We start from the raw sequence: 20,702 nt of genomic DNA, 5'->3' as shown, positions 1-20,702 counted from the left end.
GGAAGGAGCGGCGGCGGAAGCGGCGGCTGGGATCAATGGTGGGGGTCGGGGTGCCGGCGGGCGGCCGCGCGGAGATGGAACTGGGAGGCGGCTGGAGCCGGTGAGTGCCGGGCCGGGCCGGCTCCTTCCTTTCAGCCCCCGTCCCCTGCGGCAGCGGCTGCTCGGCCCTCCGCCCGCCCTCGGGGCAGAGCCCGCCCTCCCCTCGGTGCCCGGCCCGCTCCTGTGAGGCGAACCCTGCCTTCGGCCCCCGGTCTACGGGGCTTCAGCGCGGCGAGGCGGAGGGGAGCTCCAAGCGGCAGCTGGGGCGTAGAGAGGGCCTGGTGCCGGGGCTGGGGGCCCTGCCTGTCTCGTCGTCGGGAGGCAGGCGCCTGAGGGCCGGGAGGGCCCGAGCTCACCGGCTGCTACGGGACGTGCTGTGGTGGGAGACGGGCGGGAAGAAAGCGGTTACCTGGCAAACAGACGTGGTCTCTTTATTTTAAAGCCTGGTGAAAGACATGATGAGAATGAACAGAAGAAAAAGACAAAATAATAGCCTACCTCATTACAGCAGGAGGCAGTGAATCACAGAGTGACAGAACAAATTAAAATGCGGAGCCTTTAGCGCTCGTGAGAATTGAGAATGGGGGCAACCAATTTCTTCTCATGTTTAGCCCAGGGTGGTTTTTCTGCCTCATTGGAAGGCATAGTTAGAAGACCAGAAGTTCTGATTGCCCTAATAGTTGTAATTTTCCTTTCTTATTTGCAAGTGTGCAGGGCAGGAATTTCACCTTTCTTCAAAAAAAGGAAGCCTGGAATTGAATGTAAACGTGTTGTGTGGGAATGTTACTTGTCTTCCCTTCAACCTGTTCAAAGAAGTGATTTTTAAAAGAGACTTTACATTGTATTAAGTAAAAAAAAAAAATACCATACTACCTTATCTTATGAATCAGGTCCACATGGGAAATGTGCTTAGCTACAACAGCAACAAATATGGCACAGATAATGCTACTACAGTGTTGTCTATTTTCAATTTGGAGGCTGAGGTTTTCCTGTACAAATGCTGTTGATTTTGTAGGTGTGATGTGTTTTTGTCTTAGAATCTAATTCTTGTCAAAGTTGTCTAAATTGGTTTTTGTTGTTATGGAATTCAGTTTATTGGCAGTGCCATTAGCACATTTGTGTGGAAACTCTTTGTTGTAATCAAAGCTTCATTAAAATTAATATTTCCTATGTATATTGCTGTATTTTTGCTAGTGGGCAATACTGTGACTCATCTTTAATCAGAAAAATGTCATTAGAACTCATGTTGCAGGCATAAACTGAAGTCTCTTTCCCTTGGGAGCTAAAACAAATTGTGAAAATGTTATTCTAAATTAATTTTGCAATTTAATACTTAAAATTCATCTTAGCATTTTATTTCATTGTAGGTAATTTAAGTGATTTTCTAGCATGGACACTGTTGCTAGCCATAGTTGTCATCTTCTCCAGCAGCTGCATGAACAGCGCATTCAGGGTCTTCTCTGTGACTGCATGCTGGTCGTAAAAGGTGTCTGCTTCAAAGCACACAAAAATGTATTAGCTGCTTTCAGTCAATACTTCAGGTATGTGATAGAAAATTCTTCTAATAATAAAGTGAACTAAATACTGTTTGTTGAGGTTTTCTCTGAGAAGGGCATTTTTTTTCTGGTAATTGCAGACTGAGTAAGTGTTGGAGTGTAAGAGGAAGTAAAATTATTTGTCCAGAAATAAATCTGTATCAGGTATTTAACTAAAAACTGTGGCTGTCCTAATTTGTTTTCTAGATATACATAGTTAACTACTGCACTGTTTGAGTTCGGCATTTTCTTGATCCTTACTTGCGTACAGTACCTCATATAATGGATTCTGGCATGCACCTGCGTTCAGTATTTCATTATGGAAAGATAACTGTTTACAAGAAGCATATCAGAGTACATGAACAGAGCTAGATAAGGGTTATTCATTATTTTACTTTGTTTTAAAAACTCACAGGTGATACTATTTTTAAACCTAACATAGATTTATTTCCAAGTATCTTTTTATTCTAGTGGAAAACAAGACCCAGTCTAACTTTGAATTAACTAATTTGTTTGATTTGACCAGCATGTTTTATTGTATTTCTACAACTTTAGATATGGTTTTTAAAAGAGTTTTTAAGAATTACCTTATCTAGTCAAGTAACGCCATTCATTCCAAGTCCTTGAGATGGCATTATTCCTGATTAAGCTGTTGAATATTTTTTGCCTTTTAGCTGTATTAAATACACAAATGCATATCTGGAAATGGATAATGTGAGTTGTTTAATCAATTATATATTCAAAATAAAATTTCAGTATATAGGTTATTATTGAATCTCTATTTAGAATAGATTCTCAGAGAGACAACATCTATCTTTTAAAGTATACATGTGGCCCAGGAAGCCACATCACTGGTTTTGTTCCGCTCTGTGTAGCCCTCATTTATTCTCCAAATTTTGGAGGATGCTGGATCATCCAATTTAGTGTTTCATGTTAGTTGTGAGTAAGCTGTTAAGTCTGGCAGTTTTTAGTCTTTGCTTCTTGAAACATCTCTAAAGCTTGACTACCAATTCTTATGTAAGAAAATTATTTTTTTTTATTATGACCAGGGAAAAAAGATGAGAGGTTGTTTTTCCTTTTTCTCTTCTAGTCTTGTAATCCTGATGAAGAAATAAAGTTATGCTCAAAGATTAAATTTTTGAAGTAGTTAGCTAGGCGCTCAACTCTTATTAAAATCCAATAGGGTAGAAGTGACTAATTAATTAGACTCTCAACCCAAGATCTGTTCGTTATAGTTCTGGTTTTAAGTTAGATAGTATGGGCTGGATTTATGAAGGAATTTGGATGTGGGCATTGGCTTTAGAGTAGCTTAGAAATTTGAGGATAGGACAGCTTTAGTATGAGGATGCTTCTGAAGCTCTGCATTTCTGAGTTTAAGCCTAGACTCTCATTTGCTTAAGATTCAGAGCTCATTGATACTATGCCCACCTTTAAACAAAACCTAATTTGAGAGTTAACCCACGGAAAGAAATCATCAAGTTCAGGGCATTTCCTAGTGTAGGAAAAGATCTACAGAGGAGTGACCTGACCCTGTCTATATATCATCATTTACTGTGACAGTATCAGGTTAGAGATTGGGGGTTTTATTGGAAGGGTGTGAAATTCCTGACTGAGGCAGAGTACAAACCCACTTAATCTAGGACTGGTTATGCATATGAAGAACTACAGCTCTGATGCTAAGAATACTTAACGTCAAATAGTAAGAAGTCATGTGAATTCAGACATTTCAAGGATTCAATGACAATTCAGTGGGTATTGGTTGGATGGCTGTTTTAGGCTCATGTACCTATACTCTTCATTATTCTTTTACTTGGTTCTCATCCAGTACCAGTAAAAAAGAGAGAACTAATGATAAGTCCTTTAATTGATGGACAAGCTCAGTTGCCAGAAAAGGATGGTTTAGCTGCCTTTGAGATCTATATTCTCCTTTTTACTAGAAAATTTCTCATGTCCGGTTTTATTTGCCATAAGGGAAGGACAAACACCTTTCTGATTCTTCCAACTTTTGCAAACAGTCCATAAATACACCACTACACTTAATATATTAAGAACATTGGATAGGAAACCGCAAGGATAGAGTGTGATTTCAAAACATTAAAAATAGAAAATTGAAGTTTTATAAAGGATCATTTCCTTTGACTTATACTTTAAGTGTACTAGCGTAGGACTAATATATAAGACAATTAAGCAGTTTTGAGATGTTCACCTGCAAAAACACAGCAATCTAGATAAGACCATGTAGTGTAAATTGTTTTATACCAGGCAGTCTGTTTGACGTGTATATGTATTTTTTTTATAAAAGTGTTTGTGAATTATTTGTGTTTGAATATTTGCCTTATTTTATTAGGACCCTTTTCCAGAATTCTTCAGGCCAGAAGAATGATGTCTTTCACTTGGACATTAAAAATGTAGGTGGCATAGGCCAGATCTTGGACTTCATGTACACTTCTCACCTGGATCTTAGCCAGGACAACGTACAGGCTATGTTGGATATTGCGCAGTGTCTCCAAGTGCAAAATGTGCTGAACATTTGCCACACCTTTCTAAAATCTTCGACAGCTGTAGAGCAAGCAACCAGCATGCCTTGTAATAGCGTATTTTCGCTGCAGAACACTTTGACTGCAGACACTAGCTGTGCCAATGACAGTTATGGAACAAACCTGTTGCATGAATGCTCATCTGACACCCGAGCTACCAAAGTCTTGGCTGACCACCATTCTCACGCATTGCAGTCTGTCAATCTTCACGCACCCTCAGGTGATGTACAGAAACAACCACAAGACTCCTTAGATGCCAACTGCACAGAGCTTCCATTTAAACAACCAAATTACTATTACAAACTACGCAACTTTTACAGTAAACAGTTCTATAAGCAAAATGCTTGCTCTAATCATGAGAGAGTAGCAGAACAATCCTTTTCTTACAACACGTCTACAGAAATAAATACAGTAGAGAATAATGCTTGTACTGTCAATCACTCTGAGTGTCTTCTGGAAACCTCTGATCATTTACCATCAAACTTTCTGGTTCAGCCCGTGAATGAAGCTGCTCCAGACCAAGATGCAGAAAGCACGCTTATGCAGCCCACCAAACAGATGCGTCTGAAAAAGGCAATACACCTCAAAAAGCTAAATTTTCTAAGGTCTCAGAAATCTGCAGAGCAGCCGCCTGAGCCAAAAAGAGATGACAGTGGAGTACCAGGAGTAATTGAATCTGTAACTGAAAGTACCATGGACATGACAAATGCTAGAGTTACTGATGAAAAAGAAGCTGAAGATTTAGTGAATTCTGAGAATTTTGAACAAACTGTTGAAATTGAAAGATCTCAAGGTCCTTCAGAACAAGAAGGGCAATCGCAGACTCTGCAGTCACAGAGGCAATATACTTGTGATTTATGTGGGAAGGCTTTCAAGCATCCAAGCAATCTGGAGCTCCATAAAAGGTCTCATACAGGTACAGTTGTCAATAACTTGGTCTGCAGACCAAGTATTTCAGTGAAAAAGGATGTATTGCAGTATCTCTTGATTCAGAGATGCTGGTTAAGGGTCTACCTTCAAATGGCTGGGGTTTTGGTTTTTTTAAAAATGTGTAATCATACAGGAATAAGGACTGTAAGACTGAGTTTAGCTGAGAGTTGTAGTAAAGATTTCTCCTTTATATTTGTTTTTGTATGGTTCTCTTTCAAAGAATGTGGTGTGATATTTCAATGACAATTTTATTTTTGTCTTGCATTTACAAGAGGTATTTCTAGTCAGTTTGCACATGGCCCGGGAGTCAGAGTCAGATAACAATGAAAGTGTAAATGGATAGAAGACAATATACTACAAGTGTTCTAGATGACCTCAGGTGTCTCTGATCATATATTCATTGTAAGATACAAGTGATTAGGGCTTGGTGGTCATTTCTTCTTAACATGTAGAAACATGCTCTATAATTAATAATTTTTTTGCTAGTGTGAACAACTGTCGTTGTGTTTACCTAGAGAGTAGTGCTCTTGCAGACTAGTAGGCTGCAGAGTGAATGGGAAGTTTGAATTAATTTACTCTGTTTTAAAAACTCACAAGTAGTATTATTTTTAAACCTAGCATAGATTTATTTCCAAGTATCTTTTTATTCTAGTGAAAAATGAGACCCAGTCTAACTTTGAATTAACTAATTTGTCTGTTCAATTTAACCAGCATGTTCTTTTGTATTTCTAGAACTTTAGTGGTTTTTTTTAAAGGGTTTTTAAGACATATCTAGTCAAGTAATGCCATTCATTCCAAGTCCTGGAGATGGTATTATTCCTGATTAAGCTGTTGAATATTTTTTGCCTTTCTTTTTCCCTACATTAAATATACGAATGCATCTCTCTCAATCTTGTCAAATAAACATCACTTTGTAAATGAGCATACATGTATTGGTACTTTGACAGTAAATATGAATCTCTCTTAGCAGACATTAATTTCTTGTGTTAATTGATCTTTAGTATTAAGAATTTATTTTTGCATGCTATTAGTAGAAAAATATTTCCAGACCTGAAAATACAAACATTTTCATTATCCTCCTGAAGTTTTCACTCAGTATCTTTGACTACTGCTGTATGTTCACGTTACTAATACTATTTTTCTTTTTTTTCGTTTGTTCCCCTGTTAAAGAGTTGCATATGTCTCTTACCTAGATCCTCTCTTTGCCTTGTATTTTTTTGAATCTGTTATCTAATTTGAGCAGACATCAGGTATTTAATATCTTAGAAATTTCAGGACAACAGGTGATCAGATAGAAGACAGCATCTAGACAAGTCCCCACGGAGTGAGAGACTCTGAAGTCAGTAACATGTGAGTTTGTTCTAGAGAAACTATGTGAAAGAGATCTCAACTATGAGAAACCTGTTAGAATTTGCCATTCCTTAGACATCTCAATCACTGGAAGAAATCGGGATTTTGTGAGTTCTGGTGCCCATTAAAATACTTGTTTTTTTAAGACAGTGATAGACTTGAGTGATAGATTTAATTACCATATATTTCTGAGTCTGCGGAACTGTTAAAACATGAGGTTCAAAGTTTAGTTTACCCCTTCTAATGTATTGTAACTTAAAGGTCAGGGAAGTGGACTGGGTACTGAGCTTTACAGAAGAGACTATTGCCCCTGACACAGGTGTTTTATGAATTTTTTTTCTTTTTTTAGACACAGCATGGTCAGCAAACGCTTACAAGTGTAGGAAGTGGAAAAAAAGGAAAAGGTGTGCAGTAGCTTTGCAAGGTGATTTATGTGTTGCAGTTCATTTATTTCTTCTTATTTGAGGTCTGAATATCTACACATGCTTCCACTTAAGCTCTGGTAGATGTTGTTTCACGTTCCACAACACTGCCTGATATGAAGTAGCTTTATACATTGTGTAAGAAAAGTGATCCTAGACTTGATTTTATTGTTGTTGCTGTCCTTCTCTACTAGTCTGAGTATACATTGGATTCAGGAATCCCATGCTGCTTTTCATACACCATGTTCTTCCAATGGGCTTCAACGAATTCCAGACTTGAATGCTACTTAGTGTGGCATTAACGTTCTTCTATAGATGAGGAAAACTGAAAAAGTTTAAGAGCATAAATTTAATGAATAATAAGCACATCAGAGAAGGATGGGAAAAGCTGAGGCAAGAATATGACTAGATAGGCCTGTTTGCTTGCCCTTTGGTTTTGGGTCATGTTAATTTGTTTTTAAATATCCAACTACTGCAAAAAGCGTACTTAGAAAATTGCAGTGGATAGTGACTAGGATGTTAATACAGGAAGGATCTGTAGCTGAAGGTACAGGGCACATCTGTATCATTACTATTAGGTATAGTGGTAGTTAAGTGATGTAAATCACTTGGCTTAAAAGCCATTTCCGTTCATGTGCCACTTCAGAAAGCACAGCAAATTGCTACATAATCAATTTTATTTAAAAACATTCATTTTCTGGAACTGAGTGAAAGGGTTAGCAAGCATTTAAATGTTACAGTGCTTACTGAAAGTCCTCCAAATCTGGCTTTGCTGAAGAGATGAAGGAAGCAAGTTACTAAAATGGACCTTTCACACTGGCAAGTCATTTTTTTACCCACAAATGACAGTTCTCTGAGCATGAGTGCTGTGGCAGCCTGGTCATCAAGAAAAAGCACGGTTGAAATTCTTTATGCCTGAACTCTAGGAACTGCTAAAGAATTTACAGGTTCACATGGTTGCATTGATGAGTTGTCTATGTGAAGGACAGGCATACTGTGTTCAGCACAAGTCATTGTATTGGATTGTATAGCTGTTTTAATTGTATTGCTAGCAGATATTTAAAGGAATCTCTAGATAGAGCATATTGCATTGACTTTAAGATTGATTTTGACTGAATGTTATAATCTGGTTTTTATTAGATTGACCTGTCTGAAGAAAAAGAAACAAGTATATCTCTCTTATGCAGTCCTTACCTGTCAAGGAACGTCCAGTGTTTTGGGTTTTTTTTAAATATATGTTCAGGAAACATCTCAAAAAAAAAAAACCAAAAAAAAAAAACCCCACAAACAAAAAAAACCCAAGCCTGTGGAAAGAACTCTTGGCAGGATGGAGTACAACAACAGCAGAGTTGCACTGTCATGTAATACGCTGTTGATCCTCAACCTTTTCATTCTGAGCTTTGAGCAAGTTGCCAGCTTTCCATGCCTTAGTGGGTCCTGCTCCTCACCTTTGTGATCTCTTCAGGAACACTGCTTCTGCCTTCATGGTTGAGTGCTCCGTCAGTAAGTTTGCAGATGACAACAAGCTGGGCGGGAGTGTCGATCTGCCTTGAGGGTAGGAAGGCTCTGCAGAGGGAGCTGGACAGACTGGATCAATGGGCCGAGGCCAACTGTATGAGGTTTAACACAGCCAAATGCTGGGTCATGCACTTTGGTCACAACAACCCCATGCAACGCTACAGGCTTGGGGAGGAGTGGCTGGAAAGCTGCTCGGCAGAAAAGGACCTTGGGGTGTTGGTTGACAGCCAGCTGAACATGAGCCAGTAGGAATGGTGGCGTTGAGTGGATGGCTGGACTTGATGATCTTAGAGGTCTTTTCCAACCTATGATTCCTTTGGAGCTGACACACCACTGCTTTGATGCCACTGCTGTGTACTACTTCATCTCTTCTTGCAGTGTTGAACAAGAAGGATGCAACAGAAGATAGAAGACACAAGGCAGTCCAAGGGTTCAAGAGCAAAGTTCCCTGGATGTTTATTTAAGCATTGTCTTAATTGTAGTTCAGTTACTACTTTTCCCCAAATTTTCTCTATTGGTGTTGATCCAGCCATGGTCTTTGAGTAGCGTTCTCAGATAAGGTTTTTGGTTTGGAATTTAATGACAATCATAGAATAATTTAGATTAGAATGGATCTCTAGAGGTCATCTAGTCCAATGCTTTGCTCAAGGCAGGTCAAATTAGATTAGGTTGTTTTGCTGATGATCTTGTGTAGTCAAATTTTGGATATCCAAGGACAGAGATTGCACAACTGCCCCAGGCAACCAGTTCCAGCGTTTGACCACCCTCATGGGGTAGAAGATTCTTTTCTTGCATCTAATTGGAATTTCTCATGATCTAACTTGTGTCTGTCACCTCCTTGTCCTATCACTGTGTACCTCCAAGAACAACCTGGTTGCATCTGTCTTCCCATTGCACGTAGATAAAAGTAAGATCTCCTGTCTGCCTTCTCTTCTTAAAGCTCCAGATAAGGTCTCACCAGTGATAGTTAGAGAAGAACCATCTTCAGCTTACTGAGAGCTGCACTCTTACTAGTACGCCCTTGGAAGCAATTATCCTCACTTTACCTGAGGGATGCTACAACACTATTGAGTAATTTAGTATTTCTGCTAGGATTCATTCTTGGAATAGGCTACTTGATATGCCCGGTGATTTGGAGTTTTATGCAGGTGCAGAGTTGTTCTCCCAAGAACTAATTTGATGTTTCTTTTCAACCAAAACTTTTTTATTCTATCTTTATCATGGGGAAAGAAACTCTAACTCTTTGTACATCAGTACAGTTATAATGAGGCTGCATGCAGCCTACAACAATAGTTTTGAGAAATTTGAGCCTCCAATTCCCTTCTTCCCCCTCTGGTTATTGCAGGGTGGATATCTGTTCAGATAATAGCCTTTGTGTCAACAATAACTTCTTTTTTTGGTGTAGGTAATTTCTGCAGAAATTGCTACTAGTGTTTTTTATCCTTCATTTCAAATTACCTTGTTGTTTTTATGGTTGTCAGAAGCCTTCCCAGTTGTCACAGATCTGGCTCCCTGTTGGTTTCATTTATATTTGTGTTGTTAGTACCAGAATTTTTAGTGTTTTGCAAATTTAGAGCCATAATGAAATCAAACCTCAGTGCTTTTCATAGTTATTGGTTTCTGAATTTTTATCTTTAATTGAATAAAAGCTTTCTTGAAACTGCTGTAAGATTTCCATTCTTCATTAAGTAGTCAGAGTAGATACACCCTCAGGTTGTCAGACTAACTGCAAGATTGCTATCTGTGAGGCTGCGTAACTGCATATGTTTACTCTGTGCCTTAAAATCTAAGAGAATTGCATTTAGTCCTTGATCCTGAAATATGTTGAAATAACATTGCCTGTATTTGGCAGCAGGCAAGGAAAATGGAACCTCGACACTTGCATGTTGTAGATGGTGCTCATAACACTTCCAAGGATGGAAGAAGAATACTGATGTAGAATACTTGCTGGAAGAGGCTACAAATAGCCAAGAGGTGTTCTGTAAAATCAGGAAAACTATAATTATTAAGTAAATAAAAATCTTTAGACAGATTTTGAATCAGCACCAAGATGAAACAGTCTAAGATCTCTTTCCTGCTAGAAATATCTGCATTCAAAATCACAAGGATTTACGCTAGTTTTGCTTCCTTGTACCTATGGGCCAGGTTAAAGATGTCCTGTTAATGTGCAGTTGGAACACAAAAATATCATTAGAAATCTGACTGACATTGAACTCAGTGGTATTTGAGCATTATTATTGTTTTAAAAATTGTGGAAGATGCACAGAGATTTTTATCAGCAATGTGCAAACTAGGAAACCAAGAACTAAGCGGGGGGGAAAATTATCTGTATGAAGTATTGTAGAGGAGAAAAAGTAATTAGAAAAAGATATTTGTCTCAAATTGACAGCTAGAGAATTGAATTATCGTGCAGTCACATTTTGAAAAGCTAAAGTGGGCTGCACTAGTTTTTTACTAAAGCTGCTCGTATTTTTGGAAATTCAAGAATACCAGTTTTATATATAAAAATTCAGAATTATGGATCAAATACTTGGGTTAATTATCAGATACTACTGTATAGGATAAGAATTTAAGGGCAAATATGTATTTGCTGGAAGTGAATAGCTACGTGCTGATCAGAGATGTGTGGTACACATTGAACAGAAAAAACAGAACCCTTCCAAATTAGCTTCTCTGCATTCATTATTCTAAGAATTGCCTTTGTGTGTACAAGTGGAAAAGCTGGTGCACTTCCCATAGCTGCTCCTGTTGTTGTTGTAAGACCTTGTCACCTGTTCTTCCTGAAGGTATGGTACCCCTTTCATTTGGAAAAAAAGTATTTTAAAAAAAAAAGTATTTAAAAAAAATATTACAAAACACTCCCATTCATATCAAAACTCTTCTACCTACTTGTTTTGAAAGATAAATTCAATTTCTGAGCAAGTCTTCCGTAATGCTTAATGGTTAGTGCTGTACTTCCCTTTTGAATTTCCCCTTAAATATATGGGTAAATGTCCTTTTGAGGATACTTCTACTCTTGCATTACATGTTTTAAAAGGAAGCGTACCAATTTAAAACATTTGTATTTCATTGCAACTATTAGACGTTCTATGTTCTGTTTCTTCTCCTTTTAGGTGAGAAACCTTTTGAATGTAACATTTGTGGGAAACACTTCTCACAGGTGGGAATATTTTATATTATGGTACTTACACTTGAAAATGAAATGCATCTATGTGTTGATTCTAAAAAATAAACGGTTTTAAGTTGATAGATTAGACATTTTTTGTTCAAAGGCAGACTTGACTTTAGGGGTAAAATATTAAAATGTTTTATTTGAAAAGAACATGTTAATTGTTTTAGATTTCTTTGATACATTTGTACCTTTGATTCTGCTCTCAATAGAGGTGTTATGTATTTTACCCTTAAATGAATGTTTAACTATACAGAGCCACAACTGTATTTGAAGTACAGAGAACATTCGTTCTCAGACTGTGCTTTTGCCTTGTGCTTAGGGATATGTTGTGAATAGCATTTTTACAGTGTCTGAAAAAAATGCAGGTTAGCGTTTTGTATGATGATGTATTCGCAATACAGTTTCATCTTCCTAAATGGCATAAATTATTAAGCACATTTTTTGGAGTCTGTTTCATTCTATGAAGAACAGCACATTTTGTCTGAAGTGACAAAATTCAACTATGATTTTTTTAAAAAAACTCTTGAAGTTCCCTGCGTAGATACAGGGCCTAGGCTTTAGCTGTCTCAGTTTGCCCTCCAACGCTTGCTTACTGTTCTGGGTACAACAGTTCATTTATATTTCTATAAATTTGGTGCTTAGTTTTCTCACATTTACAAAATGTCTATTTCTTTTCTATTTTCTTGGTTGGAATATGTGCACCTAAGTACAGGAGACAATAGACTGGTGCATACTTTTATACTGAGATGAAATAATAATTATTGTTGAATAATTTTGGTCTTATGGTTTAAGGATTAGAATTATGTGGTGTTTGTCAAACCACCTACCAGTGCTTGCACTTCTCTTGCTCCAGTTTTGTAGTCCGCCAGTGGGGCTTCTTTGACCAATGAACCTGATGCAGTTGCATCCTCCACTGTGTTACTGAACACGAATAGAACACTGCATCCAGTGAGCAATACGGTTTCATCATGCTTATCAAGCCACTTGAGCAAAACTGGGTCTGTGTGTTAGGCAAAGAAAGCGTATTTGCATTCATTTTGATGGCTGAACTTCTAGTTATTGAAAGAAAAAAGTGGATTTTTTCCAAATTCCATTAAAGGTACTTTTGGCAAATGGAGGGGTATTCTGTACCATTATTGTGGGGGAAGAGGGAATAAAAAAGCTTCACACACTTAGGGTGTATGACAGGCATGACAGACTCCTCATGCAACATGCATTGCTGCTCTTTAATAAAAACAAACAAACAAAACTCCCAACAAAACTGGAAATTAAACACTCCTAAGCAGCTTCCCTTCTCTCCCCATTACCTCCTTTGCCTGAAGGTATAGGTAGATGCATATTGATGGACAGTACCTACACGTCCAGAATACGAGCCATAGCTTTCAGCTTCTGTGCTGCCGTGCTTTCTCTGGCCATGAAAGTGAACTTGCATACTTCTGAGGTTCTTGCTTTTGAATTGCACAAATAAGTAAGACTCCACCTGCCACAAAGTAAGATGCAAGGATAATTACGATCTACTGTTTTTCTTTAAAGACCATCTCTGATCTTGATCATCTCAGTCTGCAGGCACAGAAATAGTAACGTTGTTCTTACTTAAGCCTTCATGTTCTGTGCTTTTGAGACAGTGCAGTTGTGTCTAGTAGTATGCCTGCTCTTGCTGAATGTCACTGATGTTCCATGTGTTGGAATGTGAAACAGAAAATGAAGAAAGTAGGGCAAATTGACATCGGAACTCATCGTCTGGAACAAGTAAATATCTTTGATATTTGGAGAAAGAGGTGCCTTTTGTACTGCCAAGCCTGCATCTTCCCTTACTACAAGTACACAGCCTGTTGTTATGTGGCCCTTTTCTGGCTGGTGATCCAGGATACCATGTTTTACCTCCTTCTGCAGAGCTGCTTTTGGGGAAATGTATGCATTAGTTCCTTCACTTTAAAAGCGTGTCAGTTACAAACAGAGTAAGTCTAGCATATCTCTCTAGTCTCCAAATTTGTGAGGAGTGGTATGCAACCAGTATCAGTAAGAGGATTCTTCTGAGCATTTTTTTTTTCTTTCACTGAAATGCTAGCAAAAGTCCTTTTATGCTTTTTCATTGGGTTGGCAGACTGTGTCTTAACCAAGGTTGTGTACCACCTTAAAAGCTTGGGAAGAATATGAGTTTCTGATGTTTTTACCTTTTTTTGTCTCAGCACAGTTAATAGCAAGCTTTTACCCTCAGTAGGAGGAATTGACATGGGGTTGTAATAAAGAAATGGATCTACTTGCTACTCTCTGTAAAATGTTTTTACTCTACCTAAAAATGCCTGTATGGGAACTATTTCAGAATAATTGTTGCACTTCAGATTCTGCCTTTATCCAGAATAATTTTAAATGCCTGCGATACGGTTTGTTTTGTGACGTGGGTAGAGGTAAAGGTTCTGCCTTTTGTATGTTTCTCCCAAATGCACCTCTGCATAAAATCTTCTGTCTTTCCAAAGCACAGCTTGCTCCGTGGAGAAGTCAGTTTAGTCTTCTCCTTCCTCAGAAATGTCTCTCTTTGAATGGATTTGAGTATTATAAAGTTTGGCCTGAGAGAACAGTGGTTCAGTCATACTGTTGTCTGAAAAACTTTACAGGGGTTAGAGGAAGCTCTCCCAGGGTTCAGGTGGTGTTCCATTTAGTATTGTCCTCTGTGTCTGTCTGTGTGTGTCTGCAGTACTGTAGTTCTGCTATATTATAAGATCTGATTACAGTGATTGATTGTCACAGGTAATTTATTATTTAAAGGAGTCGGAAGAAATTACTGATGAGTGTTATTTTTGTTGTCGTACTGTGACTAAGGAAGACACAATAATCTTTACATCCTCAGTTTTCTTTCCTGACTGAAAGGACTTAATGTTCCTTTAGTGCACTTCGATAAAACCAGGCAATTATACATCAAAGAGAACAGAAGGGTTAAAAATGACCGTGGAAGTATGCACAATGTATGGAACATCTGCAGCTCTTCTATCCAGACTAGCTGTATCTTGTGCTTTGAGAACTGGACTCTCAGTGGATTATCCATTCAGAAGCACCAACGGCTTTTAACAAATAGTAATAAAAAAAGTTGTAATGAGTAAGATGGTTTTGTTTAGTCACTAACTGGTTTGCCTGCTAGACTAGCATGGTTTTTACAGGACTGGGAGAGGAAGGATATGTAATAAAACTGAGTTCCCAGTAATCCCATGTGTTCATTTCTTTACTTCCTGTTCTATTTTCTTTTGATACGAGTAAATATTTATAAGTTTGGAGCACTTGGCTCTGAGTATTTTATGGATTGAAAAATGTTTACCCTATTCTGTTCTTTTTAACCTCCTGGTAGGTGAATTCAGACATCCTGATGTAACAGTATTTTATTTGTAGGACAGGGAAAATGAGACTAACATGAAGTATATTACTAATAAGTTTTCTTCACTGCATTCTAGATAGTGTAATTTTCATTTATAATTGGATCTATTTCCAAATATAGGTCTATCTTTTTCCTTAGTGTTTGATTCCAGGCTCCTTGGGTTTTTTCCCCCCTTTGTTCTTGGCGATGTATAATTGCATACGTAAGCAATTTGATCTTGAAGTACATGGTAGTCTGCCTTTACTAGATAAGAATGCTTGAGTTCATACATGCTTTGTAGTCTTCACTGCCTTAGAATTAGGAATAAAAATCCAGTCTCATAGTCCCTATTGTTGGGTTTTTTATCTGTATACAGCAACAGGCTAGCTGAATTTAAATGTTTAAATTACTGTCACTTCAGGCAGGTAATCTCCAGACACATTTACGTCGACATTCTGGTGAAAAACCATACATCTGTGAAATCTGCGGGAAAAGGTGAGTAGAATTGTTCATCTTAGTAAAGTTAACATGATAAAACTTGTTCATGTTTTCTTTAATCTTCGTCATAAACTAAAGGCCAAGAGCTAAGGCAGCATGCTGCTCGATTTTGTTTAGAAGACATTGGGTTTAAATGTGTACTGATGGGATTAAAATACATAACTGTCTGCAAGTGTCTTATTGCAAATCTCAATAATGTCACCACATATATAGTCTGTGGTCTTACTTAATTTTTTGTATATTGGTATCTTTAGTTAAGGATATACTGTTGTGTGTATTTTGAACAGTGCCAGTGTGAGTCATATGCATAAATCATGCAGTTTTGTACCTTCCCTCACTTTTTTTTTTTTTATTATTTGGTCATACAATTTTGGTTAGACTTTATGGAAATTATTAATTATGGGAAACTTGACAAATGAAAGCAAAGCATTAAATATTCCTGCTGTCTGCGAACAGGTGACAGAAAATACACTAATTTAGGACCAACATTCGTACTTAAACTAAATTAAATGCAGAATAAATTAGCAACATTAATGGTGAAAAGGGTTTTTGTGGAGTTTTTTTCCTAGCATAAATTTACTTGGACATTGCCAGCTTGAAAAAGTTATTCTTAACTGCATCCATTTATCTGTGTTTTAGATTTTAATCTTTCTTCAGAACATAGGCATTCATTATAGTTCATTTCCACATGATACTCAGTTTATGAGAATAAGGGACTGTAAACACAGTGATTCGGTTTCCGTATTCTGTTACAGATTTGCTGCTTCTGGTGATGTTCAGCGTCATATTATTATTCATTCTGGAGAAAAGCCTCACCTGTGTGATATCTGTGGCAGAGGTATGCAAGAACCAAAGCTTCTGCCTGTGAAGTTTTTTGATTGAAATACGAGGAGTCATTTTAATCTCAGTGTCTGTCATATTTTTATAGGATTCAGTAACTTCAGTAATTTAAAGGAGCACAAAAAGACTCATACAGCAGATAAAGTATTCACCTGTGATGAATGTGGGAAGTCATTCAACATGCAACGAAAATTAGTAAAGCACAGAATTAGGCATACTGGAGAGAGACCATACAGCTGTTCAGCATGTGGTAAGATTTACTGTGCACAGCTTGGTTGTGTCTTTGCTTTTTAAATTATAAGTAAAAGTTCCTTTGTCAGCAGAATAACACTTAACCAAAACGATTTTAAATTGAAATACCATGTTGTGAAAGTTTTTCACAAAATCTTCTGTCTTACATATGTCATAGTCTTTCATTCTGAAACGCCTTTAGCTGTTACATATAAGTTCAAAAGTGAATTTCAGTTGAAGAATAGAGAAAGAAAATAAGAGGAATCAACATTGAATGTGTATGTACATGTCTACTAGAGAAGTACTGATAGTAGCTGCTTCAGAAATTGGTTTATTTTCAGTATGGTCCTTTCTGATGGAAAGCTGGATTTAGCATCACTTGGCTATTGATGGAAAATTTTTTTCCCTTTCTTTCTTTTTTTTTTTCCCCCCCGCTTGAATACTGTTCGTATTCAACTGCATTCAACCATAAAGTTGATAATAACAACTTTTTGCTACTTTGCTTCAACCTCTGGAATAAAATCAAACCTTGATCAATGCTTCATACCAGAGAAACCTGTTTTCAGAATCTGCTAGGTAGGTCATACTTCCAGGTGGTCTGAAAATTGCTCTGCAATCAATCATTCATCCTTGTATAACATAGTTTTCAGAAATTGTATTGTCTATCCTTCTCTCATATGTTGCTTAGCATCCTGCATACTGCTTACTTTTCTGCCCTTAAGTGCCATTTTGGTTTAATTTCATTCATGTTCTGAGGAATCATCTTTGGAGGAGGGTAGCTCCATATGATAATGTCCAACTGCAGTATGTTTTATTCATAATGTCTTGAGGCACAAGAAAAGCTAAAATTATCAGGAGGTCTTGCATCAGAGGGAAGAAATATAAATAACAGTTGTGTTGCTGTCATTAAAATAAGCTTATTTTCATCTCATCTTGTAGTGGTCTTTTGATTATTTTTCATTTTAGCCCGGTCATCTTGTACTGAGAAGGCAAAAATTGTGCAAAAAGGATCTGATCAATTGTTAAGAATCATTCACATTATGCAGAAAATCCACATGTATTATTCCAGTCTTTTCTGAAGAGAAGTCTGGGCAGTAGAATGACAAGTATGATGCCAAAAATTGAGACTGCAGTTTTACTGGGCTTTCAGATAACACAGTTCGTTTTAGTTGGTATCTGTCCACACAAAGCAAAATAATCTTTAACCTAGGTAACATGAGATAAAATTGTAGATAGGTGCCTATATGCCTTTAGGATAGCTTATTTCCGCTATCCTAAAGAACGTGAGGTGTCTGCATCACGTAGCAATTCTGGAAGTTAATGCTGTCTTGTGCTGTTTGCTGCTCTACGCTTTGCTTTGGTTCAGCCTCAGACACCGTTTTCTTTGCAGTGTGTTAATCGAGCTTATTTGAGCCTGTGGTTCTGAAAATAGGCAAGCAGTTGACTATTTTACTGTATTCTGATATTTACAGCAATAAAAAAAAATCACAGTTTTCACACATTCTCTGGCTAGAATATAAAAATGACCTGCTGCATTACGTTAGCTCAAAGTTAACAAAAAAGCTAACTTTGTCAGCACTTTAAGAATAGTTGCTTGGTAATGAACAAACCATTACTTTCTGTGATGCAGTTCTCACTGGAAGAATATATTTAGAAGCTTATCAGCACACTGGTTTTCCAGACAGAGGTACTAAATTGATTTTTTTTTTTTTCTTTCTTTTTCCTCCACAAAGTTTGATACAAACTGCAAGCACTCGCAGCTTTCAAATACTAGTAGATATTCCTGTTTCTGGAGACAAAGTAAAGCACTGGGAAACATGAGTTAGAAAATCAGATCAAAAAGAAGAAACAAATCATTGAATTGTAAAAATAGATGAAACTGTTTTAGATAAACAAAGTACCATGGTTCGGGCATACTATACTTTTTCACTTGGTATTTTCTCTAATTAAAATGTGTTTATGCACTAGTGTTAAGAACAAAATCTTAACATATCACTTCTGTCTTGTAGGGAAATGTTTTGCAGGCTCTGGTGACCTGCGTAGACATGTGAGGACTCATACAGGAGAAAAACCCTATACCTGTGAAACTTGTAACAAATGCTTCACTCGCTCTGCTGTTCTGCGGCGGCACAAGAAAATGCATTGTAAAGCCACTGATGAGGGTTCAAACACACTAGATGAATTTACTCAAGGGATTGAAACTTCTGATCTTGACAAATCTCAGAGTTCTGACTCCTTTGGCCAAGAAATGCCTGTTACATTGTTACCAGTGTCGGTTAAATTTCCCATTCGTCCCACTGCAAATTCAACTGAATTTGATAGTTCTGCAGATTCTTACTGTAAGTTACGATCAATGATTCAACACCATGACTCAGCAAACCAACAGAAACTGAATGTGGATTCTGCTAAACCCCCAAAAGCTCAGACGCAACAAACTCCACCACCACCACCATACGCTTATACAGATGTAGATGTATCTTCTGTAGAAGAACCCTTACAGTCTGAGAATATTCCCATGATTCGTTCCTCTGTGGGTAGCTTGGACAGTCATTGTAATGATCCACTGGGCAGTCGAACACCGTCTGCTGTGTACAAGAATAATGAAGGACCCTTCTTCTCCAGCATGACCCTCTGGGGTTTAGCTATGAAGACCTTGCAGAATGAAAGCGAACTGGAACAATGAGGGCTCAGGTGACAGTATCGAAACTTCTTAGACGTGTTTCATGCTAAAGTGATTGCAATTGCACTGCAGCATAGAGAGATCAGAGCTAGTTTTTAAGCCAACTCATGTGGATACTGGTAGAAATCAAGATACGCATGCCCAGAACCCAGTGTAGGCTGACTTTACGCTGCTTCTCAGCAAAGTTCAAATCTAGTTTTGAGGACCTTTGTTGTTCTGTGACTGCACTGTGTAGCTTGTGTTGCCAGGATTTACTAAAATTTGCCGTTTACTAAATTTACCATTTAACTTGGTATTTTTTGCCTGATAATGGAGGAAAGGATGGCCCAATGTCTAATTTTGTGATATGGGTGCAATTCAAGTATGGGTCATCTGAGTTCTGTAAGGGTGTAGATAGGAACAGAGGAAAATATTTAACAAATCCCTAGTGAACCTGAGTTTCAGTAGCGGCTTTCTTACCAGTAGCATCAGTGGTTTACATGACTTGAGTATTGTGATATTAAATTTAAATGTTAAATACTGGACAATATTTGTGATAGTGCAAAGTAACTGTCTATCTAGAAACTTTATTTTTTTACAATAAAAGGTTTTTTTAGTATTTTATAAGCTATTTTGCACAGCAGATTATTTGTACAATGAAGACCAGGATCAGTAAATGCGAATAAAGAGAAGCTGGTTTACATTGTGTCTTAATTGCTCAACGTGTTTCATCTTTTTATGAAAGATTTTCAATAACATAATTCCATCTGTTCCAGGTATCTTTACAATGTTAATGGGGATACCACTTCAAGAAGAGCTGCACTATAAAACAAGTGCAATCAATACACCATTAGATTGTCTTGCATTTCAGTGAGTTAGTGTAAAAACATCGGCTAATTAATGGAATGAACAGACTCTTACAGGATGGAAATTTTGCTTAGAGGCCTTTTTCGGCTTTGGTGCTTTGGGTGGTTGTGTTCATTTTCAGTATAGATCTGTTGCTGCATTCCAAACTGCTTGCTACGTGAGTTTTATGGGCCTAACTTTTTCCAACCCATCAAGAAGTTTTAGCAGTGCATTGTCAAGCTTTGTGCTAAAACATTCCTTAGATACTGTAGTTTCTGAAGTGAAAATATCCTTTATTAACTTTTCTGAACCCCATTCACAGGCTGGAAAGTCTGTTTGAAGTTCATACTTATTTCCTGTAAAGAGTCTCAATGTTCACCACTAGCAAGACAGCTATGAGTACCTCTAGTATTATATGGTAAGACTGCAAGACTTCAGAGTTGCACCTGCATGAAAAAGAGTTCAACATTTATTTGGGGCTACAAAATCACGTAAAAACCCCAAACATCTGTTATATAAAAATTTTGATTGTGAAAAGAAGAAGTTTGTAGGCTGAGAAGTAAATTTCGGTGTTTTGCAACAGCTAACAAGATCTGGTATCACCGCTGCTTTAATAACACTGCAATTCCTCTGCTGAAAAAATCGTGTTTGTGTAAAGCTAATGGCTGGAACTGTCTAGTAATTTGTATGTAATGTCACATTTTCTTGGTATTAGGAAATATATTGTCACTTGTATCCCACTAAAGCACAAAAATTCGTATCTGTTATAATTGGCTAGT

General features: G+C 37.5%; 1 protein-coding gene across 2 annotated transcripts; it reads left to right on the top strand.

Moving 5' to 3' along the window:
* Positions 1-14: 14 nt before the first annotated feature.
* Positions 15-19,778, top strand: ZBTB49 (zinc finger and BTB domain containing 49). Of its 2 annotated transcripts, XM_075420522.1 has the most exons (8): positions 15-100; positions 1,407-1,580; positions 3,922-5,027; positions 11,445-11,491; positions 15,271-15,344; positions 16,103-16,185; positions 16,276-16,437; positions 18,428-19,778. In XM_075420522.1, the coding sequence occupies exons 2-8, from the start codon at positions 1,429-1,431 to the stop codon at positions 19,099-19,101; spliced, it is 2,298 nt and encodes a 765-aa protein (XP_075276637.1). In that variant the 5' UTR covers positions 15-100; positions 1,407-1,428; the 3' UTR covers positions 19,102-19,778. The 2 variants fall into 2 exon arrangements, with proteins under 2 accessions (XP_075276637.1, XP_075276638.1); XM_075420523.1 differs by lacking the exon at positions 1,407-1,580 and having other exon boundaries at positions 17-100.
* The last annotated feature ends 924 nt before the right edge of the window (positions 19,779-20,702 follow it).

The sequence above is a fragment of the Opisthocomus hoazin genome, chromosome 5 (genome assembly GCF_030867145.1).
Source record: "Opisthocomus hoazin isolate bOpiHoa1 chromosome 5, bOpiHoa1.hap1, whole genome shotgun sequence".
Taxonomy (NCBI): domain Eukaryota; kingdom Metazoa; phylum Chordata; class Aves; order Opisthocomiformes; family Opisthocomidae; genus Opisthocomus; species Opisthocomus hoazin.
Note: the sequence above shows the minus strand (reverse complement) of the source record. Positions and strands in the feature narration are given on the sequence as shown.

Bases quoted from the DNA above. Each gene is read 5' to 3' on its own strand.
- ZBTB49 (XM_075420522.1), top strand. From the start codon at position 1,429: ATGGACACTGTTGCTAGCCATAGTTGTCATCTTCTCCAGCAGCTGCAT. The intron at 15,345-16,102 runs GTGAGTAGAATT...ATTCTGTTACAG, and splicing joins TGTGAAATCTGCGGGAAAAG to ATTTGCTGCTTCTGGTGATG. The intron at 16,186-16,275 runs GTATGCAAGAAC...ATATTTTTATAG, and splicing joins GTGTGATATCTGTGGCAGAG to GATTCAGTAACTTCAGTAAT.